At 38.9% G+C, this 11,521-nt stretch overlaps 1 protein-coding gene across 1 annotated transcript; it reads right to left on the reverse strand.

Annotated features, from left to right (window-relative positions):
* Positions 1-5,760: 5,760 nt before the first annotated feature.
* LOC149200290 (uncharacterized) lies at positions 5,761-9,897 on the reverse strand. The gene is made up of 3 exons (XM_089400899.1): positions 8,833-9,897; positions 8,324-8,658; positions 5,761-8,218 (listed from the first exon to the last, which is right to left on the reverse strand). The coding sequence occupies exons 1-3, from the start codon at positions 9,895-9,897 to the stop codon at positions 5,761-5,763; spliced, it is 3,858 nt and encodes a 1,285-aa protein (XP_089257025.1).
* Between the last annotated feature and the right edge of the window lie 1,624 nt (positions 9,898-11,521).

The raw sequence follows: 11,521 nt of genomic DNA on the forward strand, positions 1-11,521 counted from the left end.
TCCCTTTTGGAATGATTGGAGTCATTCTAGCTAGTAGCTTCAATTGTATTATTTTTTCATTAGAGGTACCCATTATTCTCATTATTATTATTTCATTGAATATCCAAGGATTTAGAGGACACATATATTCTTTGATTGCATAGTGCTTTGTTGTATCAAATTTCTTATCAGTTGAGAGTTTTTGCATATATTTTGATTTATCAGTGCATTATATTCAATGTTAAGATAGCTAAGAGAGGGTTTTCTAATGGCCTAAACCATGCTTTCTATCATTCTTGTGAGTGTTGTGGTATAATAAAGCACATTTTTTGGGAGCTTATTTTGACAGTGTTTGTAGTGGCTTTAGAGTAGTTTTCCTTGATGGTGTAATCTATTTCATGATTGATGCACTCAGACAAACATTACACTTCTAACACTATGACATTCTCTCATGATATTCGATTTAATTATTTTATGGAGATTAGATGTAAGTTTTTTTTCTCATGAGTTTAACCAATTTTCTTACTTTTGTTATATGCGGTGGGATGCAATTTGCCATCAACTTCTAGTTAGAGAAACTATATTGATAAATGCACCCAATAAATTATTTTGAATTTATCTTAGTACTTGTTTTTTTTTTTCCAAAGAAAAAATCGAACTTTTTATAACCAGAATAAAAAGTTACATAGTATATGCTGAAGCATTCGTTTTGCTCTATGATTTGCGAATCATAAAGCTCACAGGATGAGAAAATTCAGTCCTGTCCAGCAAAATATGTAGGAAAAACCACTGGACTGATGCACGGCCTCCTCATAGTATATACACTATTCGGGCCAGTGCTTGTCAAGATGGTGAGTAGAAGAAAAAAAAAACATAAAATTTTATGAGAAAAAAGTTCCACAACAGGAACAAAAGAGCTGACATTATGGGGAGAACCAGGATTTCCTCCCCTTTTTCTTCTCGACCTTGTGCCACTCTCCTTGGGATGGTATCATGGGAACAAGTTGAAGTGGATTTTCATCACCAGGTCGAGGGTTTTCCTTGTCTGAATCCGAGGTGTTTGATGTGTGCTGCCTTTTGGTTCCACTGATTTCCATTGAATTTGAGTTTTTCCCGGATTGCGATTCCATAGGCTCTTGTGGAGGAGTCTTTTGAGTTTCTGTTTGGTTGCTCCCATTTGGGATGGGTTCTTCCTCCTCATAATCTTCCTCCTCTTCCAGATCTGGAGGTTGAAAATTCCATCGCTTTTGATGATTGCCGGTTTTCTTCTTTCTGTGGCTATTCTTTTTGTATTATGGGCATGCATTTTGCAGGTTTCTAGTTTGCCGACATATTCTGCACCTGAAAGCTGTATTTTCATAATCTAATGACTGCATCCAGCTGCGATCTTTATGTTTTAGTTTTATGCGTTCCGGTAATCCTTCACTGAGATCGACTTCCACACAAATGTGTGCGAAGGTAAAAATTCTTTCATCCACTCTTTGTGTATCCATTTTTATATATCTGCCTATGGAGTTGCCTATGCATGCAAGTACATTTTGGTCCCAGAAGTGTATGGGGAGATTATGAAGACGTACCCATATGGGCATCCTGGAAACAATGAAAGTGTTTACATCAAACTTCAGAAACCATGGAGTGATAAAGAGGCCTGAAGATCCCCATAACCAAGGTCCCTCCTGAATCACGAGATCTCTGATCTCTGTAGATTGAAATTTAACTATAAAAAACCCTTTGGAGCAGAGATGGATCTCACAATCTAGAGACCATTTTGTGAGTATCCAATGAAACAGATCAAAGGGTTTGAGCCAAAATCTGTTAAAATGGCAGATGATGGCTTGCTTTTCATAGCTATTGCATAACTTCTATGCTTTTGTTGATTCTATTGTTAGTTCTGGTGTATGTTGTAGTTGCTCCACTATGTATGGACTAGGTTCTGTTCCGGCCTGCTTTGGAGCTGTTGTAGGAGATTTTTCCCCTTGTAATATATGCTTGTAAGATGTTCCTTTGCTTCTGTGCTGCTGATGTGGATCTGGGGTGTGATTTGATTTGGACCCACTGCCTCCTTCTGATGGTTTGCTGGTTGCTGCACCTCCTCGTAGTCTCATATTGAGTATGATTGTAGATCCTGGCTTGATGTTGTAATCCTTCATGGTTCTGTAGTCCTGTAGCGATCTGACCCCAGTTAATAGGTGTTGTTTCCCAGTTGGGTAACCAATATGGTTGGAAATGTTATTCTTCAAGTCTATAACACTATCAGTAGCATAAGCCCAGATCAAAGTTGTTTTTTTGGTGGGCGTTTTAACAAAGATTTGAAAGCATTTGGGTATTATCCCATCAAAGCCAGGACAGGCGATCTGGGGCTGGGAACCAGTCTAGAAGTCTTCCCTTTCTGCAAGAGTGGCTTCGACTGCATCTACCCCTGTGGTCTTACAGAGAGCGGGTATGGTCTTTACGATCGAAAGCCTATGCTTCCCGAATACGTTCTCAGCCATCTTCGTGAGCTCAAGCAGCCAGATATCCAACACCTTGACTGCCTTTTGATCCTCCTCGTGCTCCCGTCAATCTGTCAAAACCCTGGCTGCCTTCTCCAAATATGATATGGCGGTTTCCTCGACCCAAAAAGGAGTCTTCTCGATTGATTCCGTGTCTTTCCTATTGGCCGGACCTGAGCAAGACAAGGCTGCAATAGATCTGAGGAATAAGACCCGCCCTCGGCTCCATCCTCCCTCCGACCAGGGTGAAAAGATTAAAGAGTTGTCTTTTTTTCCCACCACCCCCTTGTCTATCGTCAGGCACTTGTGCTTGCTCCTGGTCGCCGACAACCCTCCCTCATACTTTGCTCTTATACAACCTAGCTTTGTCTTGATCACTAATTCGAGGCTGTGGTAGGGTCGTGACTTGAGAGATCTAGCCGCATCTGGCTTGAGGGCAAATCGATTTGCGGCAAAAAACCCAGATCTGATTCCAGGTCCAAACCATAGCACCGCCCGTAAGTCGTGATCAACTTTCCTGACCGCGAGAGGGCTTCGATCTAATCCTTGGGAGCTCCTCTCCTCGGATTGTAGAGTGGCGATAGCAATGATCGCAATTCCTTAAACCCTAGCCATGGCGCCGGTTTTCATGCTATATGACTTAGTATTTGTTACTCTAATAATAAAAATATATAATCACTTATATATGCCATTCAGACATTTTTTTTTATATAATTTTTTGTATATATAAAAATATTTTAATTATCCCAAAAGTTTGAGTTATTTATGTTAATTCACCTTAAAAGGAAGTGATATGAGTAAATTTTCCCATGTAAACATTGTGGAAGTTCATGTCTTTGGTCTATACTATACCAAAGATGAATAAACAATTAATAATGAATGAACATTAAGATGAATAAATAATAAATAATGAATGAACACAATGCTTAATTTTGAATAAATATTTTTGGTTTTCATTATATGGTATTCATTTTGTATCTTGTAATTTTAGTTTTATTGCATCTCGTTGTGAATGTGGTTGACAAAAATTCTTTCGTTGTCTTAGTAGGATCATGAAATTTGTGGTTCAATCCAAATCATGGGTTCTTATTTTTTATGTAACAATTTTGACTTATTGTTCTATGTGTTCATTTTATTTAGGTATTATTTACTATTGTGTTGCTATTGTCTTGGTTGACCTCTATGTTATTAGGGATTTTCCTTCTCCATTGGCCTATAATTCTTATTTTGGATTGCATAGGCCTTTATGTTTATGGTATTGATAGTTTTGTTATCATGTCTTAGATGCTAGATTCAGTGTTTTTGGTGGAGGAATTTTAATTTATTGTAGGCATTAATGCGAGTCAATGTTGTTATTAAAAAAAAAAAAACCTTGAAATATGGACCAAATAGAGAAGGAGAAGTGCTTAGAAAAAACATGCGCACTAAAACTTTGATCCCCTACTTACTCTAGGACATAATGGTTATTTATTACATACCTGAGTGGATTGAGTTCATCCATATTGATAACAAATAAAGGGCTATTTGTTATCCTGATATCCATCAACCTACCTTGACATTATCAGTAGCAACCTTGTCATTATCCTTAGAGATATATCAACAACTCATCCTTCATTTATTTCTAACATAGTGGCAACAATTACATTAATACACACTTTAACTAGTTATCAATTGCCATGGATTAAAAAAGAGCACAATTGTCATTTATTCAAGACACACTTAATTAAGAAACACATATCTCTATGTATTACAAATTTGCCATTTTTCAAATTTTTGTAAAAATATCATTTGTGATACAATATAGCGAGTCAACATGGACTCATCTCATCTTTCTTCTTGCAAATTGATATTAGATCTTAATGTATTTTGACATTGCATACTTTAATTAGAATTTTGGGGAGCCTTGGAACTTTGGTTATGTACTTAAATGGTGTAGTTAATTATTCTTTTCTCACATATCTTTGATAGTAGGTTTAAGGGATATAGCTTCACATGTAGCACTGTATAATGCTCCGTGTTCATCTTTAGTAAGACAACATTAAACATTTATGTTCTTCTTATAACCAGAATTAAACATTTATGTTCTTCTTATAGCTCCATGACAAAATAATATATCCTATGGTATTTAGTAGTGGACTTTCAATCATATAGATTATATACCTTACCCAATTAGATTGCATGCAACCTTTCAACCCAATCTTCACTTGATTATTATATTCAATATCATAATTAAAATTTAGCTTCAAGTATTGAAGTAGATTCTTGGATGCTTTTAAGTAACTCTCACATGGCTTACTTACGAGTTTGTAAAATATACTAATTGAATATGCAATGTCTTGTTTCACTTAATTAGTTCAGAATTCCCACCATTTTTCTAGATAGAGTGCCATCAACTTTTTTTTGTACTATTATTTATGTAAAGTTTGATATTTTCGGAATAAACACTCACTTTGGAGTAAACACTTATTTACATTCATATAGGATCAATTTACTAATGATTTCATTCATGTAGTATATTTCAATTATCAAAATATGTATGTTCTCCCTCCATATTTCAATGTATAAATAATAGTAATACATTTGACTAAAACTTGTACAATGTATTTGACCATTTTCTTCCATTTCAAATATTTGAAATAGATGAAATTTGACTATTATAATTAAATTTATAACCTTATTAAAATTAAATTATTTACAAATACATGAATCCAATATTTCTTTTAACATTTTTCTTTATGTAAATTTTTTATCATTTTTATTTTTAATGTAAAGAATTTATTAATTTTGATATACAATAATCCTTGAAGATTTGTAATACACTATAAATACTTTTTTAAACTTTCATAAAATATGTTTATGCCTATTTATTTTTTTTTTTCCGGGGAAAAAAGCAACTTTTTATTAGTAGAATAAAAGTTTGGAACCAGTTGTTCTTAAGCCACGCAGGGCTTAATGAAGCATTCACAGCTCAACCCGCAGGGAGCTTTTTTGCTGTTTATAGCCTGAGAGAGTCTTCCTCCCAAGAGGAGGATGAAAAACCATTAAAAACGATAGAACTAAAGTTATCTGGAGTCTCCATATTGGAAAACAACTCCATAACAGACAAAAAATAGTGTCCACCTGCACTGTGTATGATCAAAAAATTGAGAAGTCTGAAAGCCGTGATCGAACAGCCGAAAAGAAGAGTACAGCTAAGGAGAAATTTATACAAAATATAAAAACAGTATATATAAAGAAAGCTGATAAGAAGCCAACAAAAAAGGGGCGGATCAAAAAATTGTTGTTAATGCTACTGATCATAAGGAGGCTGGTCTGATCTGTAAGACTGCCCCTGGTATATCTCTTCTATCGCCCAGCTGTCCGGATCCTGTTGTAGACCTGCCTTAGATAACTGATCGGCTTCTTCGTTCCTTTCCCTGTAGATATGACATAATGAAAACCTGTTAAAGAGAGTCTTCAGATATAAAATCTCTTCAACAATTGTCATTAGAATTTGATTTTGGCAAGCAGCTAAACCATTGATCCAATTTATAACATTAAGAGAGTCCCCAAATAACTGGATTGAGTTGATGTTTTTGTGTTGAAGCCAACAAAGTAAGAGACGCAAAGAAGAGAGTTCTGCAAAATTGTTTGTTCCTGGACCCAGCCCAACTGAGGCTTTTAGAATGTGTTCTGAATTGATGTGCATGCTCATGCCTGCGCCGACCCGATTATTTTGAGAGGCTCCGTCAAAGAAGCCACATGGGATATCCTCCTGAATTATGAAATTGTTTTGTTTTGTTCTGGTTTTTTTTTCTTCAGGGGGAGGCAGAGCATAATAGATGGCTGCGATATTAGAGGCAATGACAGAGGGCGGTGTAATTTGATCTTGGAACAGACTCTTATTTCTCGCGAGCCACACACCCCAGCAGAAGATAATAGGCAGGTTCCTCATATTCCCTTCCGAGTAAGTATGCCACCACTTCCTCCAGGATTCGTCCAGCGGCTCATTTCCCCATTGTGCAATTACCTTGAGAAACCCAGTGACCTCCTCCCAAATCTTCCTCGAGAAAGGACAGGTGGTGAAAAGATGATTTAGAGTTTCCTCATCAGACTTGCACAGAGGGCAACGCCCTGGGCCAACTAAAAACCTAGATTGAAGGATTTCCCATGTTGGAGCCTTCTTTTTTAGAATACACCAAAGGAAGAGCTTAGATTTTGCTGGGCTTTTGAGTTTCCATAATGCTTTGGACCACCATTCCGGAGCACCCCATCCTATCTTTCCCAATAGATAAGAGTATCCCTCCTTTGGTGTATATCCCCCCGATTTGCTGTGAGCCCACATTAACCTATCAGGTTCCTCCCTTATCCTAACATTGGATCGTTTTAATTCTTTGATGAAACCTGTCCATTCATTCTTCCATCTAATATTTAGCCCTAACTCTTCATCATCCTTCCAAACCTGGCCCCAAATGGAGAGCTGCCCAACTCTAGCCACCTGATTTAATGAGGTGATATCTTTGGACTCAAGATGTCGAAGGAGCCCTGGTGATAAGGCGTAAGCTTCATTGCACCCGATCCAAGGGTCTCTGCCGATCCTGATTTGTCTGCCATCTCCCACTTTCCAAGCTAAACCTTGCTCAATCACTGAGAATGCTTCCACCGTGGCCTTCCAAATTACAGAAGAGTTTTTTGCCTTCTTGTTCTGACTCCGAATCCAATCTTCCAAGGGTGTTGGATCGATATACTTCCTTTTAATCACCCTTGTCCATAGATTTTCTATGGTTATTAGCCTCCAACCAGACTTTGCTGCTAACGAAGTGCTGAACTCAGGAAGTCTTTTGATCCCCCAACCTCCCCACTCTTTTGATCTGGCCACTTTGTCCCAAGCCACCCACGGTAAACCTGAGAAATCCTTAGAACCTGCCCAAAGAAATCTGCAACAAATTTTTCTGATTTTCTCCATTACACCTTTAGGAATCCAAGTTAAAGCAGCCCAGTAAACCGGGATGGCTAGCAAGACCGATTTGATGAGAGTTAGCCTACCAGCTTTGGATAGCCATCTATAGCTCCAGTGTGAGATTCTAGCTTCAATTTTTGCAATAATCCAGTTCCAATCTGCTTTTCTGTAAGCAGCAGGTTTTAGCCAAAACCCCAAATATTTGAAAGGAACATCTAAAGATTGACTAAGATAAGGAAAAAGATCAGCTAGAAGACTCCTTTCCCTTCTGTCCACATCTGCCAAACAAACTTGTGATTTCACAGAATTTATCTGCATTCCAGTAGCTTTTAGAAAAAGATCAAAGATGCATTTTATCTCCTTTAATTCGCTGTAATTTCCATTTGTAAAGATCAATATATCATCAACGAAAAGAAGATGAGTGATGAAGAGATTTATAGCTACCTCTATACCTTTTACCTTGTCCTCACTTCTGGCATTATGAATCAGCCTGCTAAGACCTTCGGCCACAAGGAGAAACAAAAGTGGTGATAATGGACACCCTTGTCTGAGGCCTCTCTGGCTAGAGAAAAAGGAAGAGGCTGCTCCATTGACCAAAACTGCAAAGCTGACATTTGTTATGCATCCCATGATCCAACTGACAAATGGGTAGTTGAATCCCACATGAGTAAGAAGCATTCGTAGATAGAGGCAGCTTATCCTATCAAATGCTTTGGAGAGGTCAATTTTGAGAACAACTCCTTTCTTTTTCTTTAATTTAACACTATGGATTGCCTCCTGAGCAACCCCAATAGCTTCATGGATTTGTCTGCCATCCAGGAACCCAAATTGTTCCATAGATATGTTCCTTGACAAGATTGGAGCTAATCTGAGGGCGATAACCTTTGAAATAATCTTATAAATACAGTTGCACAAAGAAATTGGTCTGAAATCTTCAAAGCTTTCTGGCTCATTCTTCTTAGGAATGAGAGCAATAAATGTTGAATTAAATGGTCTATAAATATCTCCTTTCAATCTTGACTCCTCTACTACTTCAGTTATCTCGTCTCCAATTAGGTCAAAGAAATGGAGAAACAATTCAATAGTCCAGCCATCAGGGCCTGGACTTTTGTCTTTGCCTAAAAGCTTCATGGCTGCTTCAGTCTCCGCCTTAGTGACCGAAGTTGAAAGATCTTCAGATTCTTCTTCCTCAATGAATCTGGGGAAACATTGCACGGTTTTGAAGACTTCTGCAATAGTAGCCTCTCTCTGTTCGGAATATAAATTATGAAAATGTCTTTTCCCAAGTCCAGAAAGATCAGAAAAAGACCTGACATCTCTCCCTTCTTCATTTTTAAGGCTCCAAATTGTGTTTATTCATTTTCTTCCTTTTGCAAAATTATGAAATAATTTGGTGTTTTCATCCCCAGACTTTAGCCAAACTGCCCTACTCTTTATTCTCCATTCTTCTTCCCTTTCCAGAAGTATTCTGGTTTGCTGCTTCTCCAAAAGAAGAATTCTATCCTTGGATTCTTGAGATGAGTATCCATCTGAATCCAAACTCTCCAAATTCTTCAGGTCTTCCCTTATACAGTTTAGCTCCTCATTTTGTTTCAATTTCCTTTCCCTTGCCCAAGAGATTGTAGCTGATTTCAATCTTTTTAAATTTTCCATGAACAAATAGCTTTTCTCCTCTCCTGTATTGTGATCTGGGTGGATCCAAGTTTTTTTAAACAATTCACTGAAAGAAGGATCTTGAAGCCAAGCTGGATTAAATTTATAAGGGGTGGGGGGCTTGTGTGGAGGAGTAGATAGATCTAGAAAGATTGGGAAGTGGTCCGAATTCCCGATTTCCTCAACCCACTGTCTGATTAGGGGAACTTTGGCGGATAGCGAATCTGATAGCAAGAAGCGATCTAGTCTTTTGGCAATCCTGTCTGCACCAACTCTTCGATTCCGCCAAGTAGGCTTTAGCTTAATCGGGAGAGGATCAACAAATTTATTCTCTGAGATGAGATTATGGAAAAAATCTGTGAGAGGATCTTCTCTCGCCGAAGGTCCCCATGCTTCAGCACGACCTAAAGAGAAATTTAAATCACCACCCAAAATCATCACAGGAGCTTTCAAAACAGATTTTGTCATCAAGTCATCCCAAAAAAATTCCCTGCCTTGACAAGGCCCATAGATATTGATTATGGTGATAGGGAAATGGAAATCAGGGGATAATATCTCCATTCCCATAACATTCTTCATCCCCCAATTGCTGAGAACTTTAACTCTCCCATCTTTGTACCCAATTGCTGATCCCCCGGAATGTCCAAAGGCATCCATAGCACTGAAAGTCCACCCTGGAAGAAGAGCATTAAGCATAGGTTCAATCTCATTAGCCTTCCCCAGGGTTTCTTGCAGAAGGATTACATCTGCTTTTGAGTTGAAAATCCATTCTTTCAGGGCCAGTTTTTTGGGTTTGCTGGCCAAACCTCTACAATTCCAGGATGTTAGGATCATTTGATAACTCCCTCAGGGGGATGAGCTGCTCTAAGAACCCCCTGGATGGAATATTGTTTGCCATCTGCAACATCCATCTTTGCTTTAAGTTTTGCCTTGAACAGATCAGATTTCCGGCCTCGTTTGTTTTTGGATTTAATCTGTGAAGGAATCATGCCCAGCCCACCTAAAGATCCCTGAATCGCTTGGTTCCCACCCGAAGATCTCAGATTGTATGGACAAGGGGTCCGGGTCACAGGGAGAGGGAGAGGAGGCCAATTGTCTTCACAGTTTATATCCAGGAGAGGTAATGTTTCAGTTAAAGTTTCCACATTCGGCTCTGATATAGTGTCGCCCATATTTTCAACAATATTTTTTTCTTGCTCATGATAAGACGAAGAAGCAATATTATAATTTACATTTGAGGGCTCAGGAGAAATAAAAGAGGAGGGAGTCCCTGAGCACTTACCCTTCTCCGGATCGTCGGATTGTATTAGAAGTGTTTCCTCGACAGATCCTTTCACAGCTTCCGGTTCTTTAGCTATTACCTCGACGACCCCTTCCACAGCTTCCTGATCTATGCCAATTTCTGCTTCCAAATCTATAGGCTGTGCGCTTGCATCCGATGGTCCTTTCTCAATCACCTCTGCCTCCATATTCGTTTGTTCTTGTGGCTCCGGCATGTCCTGCTCCATCCTTGTCTGTGCATCGAATTGAGCATTTGCTCTGTGAGCAGGTGTCCTACGAAAATGTCTCCTTCTTCTCTTATGGGGGCAATCTTTTGCTAAATGTCCGTGCTCATGGCACCAATGGCATCTAAAAGGCAGGTATTCATAGTCTAAAATCTGTTCATAGACATATTCATCAAATTGTAGGTTAACCTTTTGTGCCAAACCCCCGCTTGGTTTGAGCATTACAAGAATGTGCGCAGTTGCCAAATTGTTTGATGTTAAGAAAGACATGTCCGCTGTCATGTATTCCCCCAACCGGTTACCGATTGTTCTGAATACTTCCTCAGTCCATAGAAGGGAGGGTAAACCCGGAGCACGCACCCAGACAGGAAATGTATCTGTGCACTCCTTAATAGCATCAAACAAAGGAGACCATTTTTTAAATAGAACGGGGATGTTATCAATATGCCATATACGCTGCAGTACCCAGTCCACCGTTTCTCTGTCATCAAATTTGAACTTGAACCATCCTTTTGCTAATACTTGTGCTTCGAAATTAACAGATCTCTCAGGAGTGAAACTTCTTTCGCCCCATTCTTGAAGAAAAGCAGATGAATATGGCTTACCTCTGGCTCTGCCTACCAAAGTGCAATCTGCCACCGCTAGAGCTTCTATCATCGAAACCTCCATCCCCAGAACCAGATTCTCCGCTATTACCTGTGTTCCAATGGGTCTTTTCTGTTTCCTTGTCGCTCCTCTTGGCCTTGAGCTTTCCACCACCGGTCTTCTTCCTTCAAAATCCTCGATATTGTCTGATGTTATCTGTGCTGAGCCCAAAAGGGTATCTGGTTCCCACAGGGACGGGATCTGTCCTGAAAGACCCAAGTCGACATTCCCAGAGAACAAAGTATCTGCCCCTAAACCTTCATTTTCTTCCGGCCCACCTGCTAAGGAAGTGCCGTGGTCGTTTGGCT

Source organism: Pinus tabuliformis, chromosome 2_1, assembly GCF_031772625.1.
Source record: "Pinus tabuliformis cultivar Carrire ecotype Pingquan chromosome 2_1, CPIR1, whole genome shotgun sequence".
Taxonomy (NCBI): Eukaryota; Viridiplantae; Streptophyta; class Pinopsida; order Pinales; family Pinaceae; genus Pinus; species Pinus tabuliformis.

Excerpts from the sequence above, each read along its gene's own strand:
- LOC149200290 (XM_089400899.1), bottom strand. The coding sequence starts at position 9,897 with ATGATCCTAACATCCTGGAATTGTAGAGGTTTGGCCAGCAAACCCAAA. Across the intron at positions 8,659-8,832 it reads GGAGAATAAAGAGTAGGGCA|AGAGAGGCTACTATTGCAGA; the intron begins GTTTGGCTAAAG and ends TATTCCGAACAG. Across the intron at positions 8,219-8,323 it reads GATTTCAGACCAATTTCTTT|ACAAATCCATGAAGCTATTG; the intron begins GTGCAACTGTAT and ends CCTGGATGGCAG.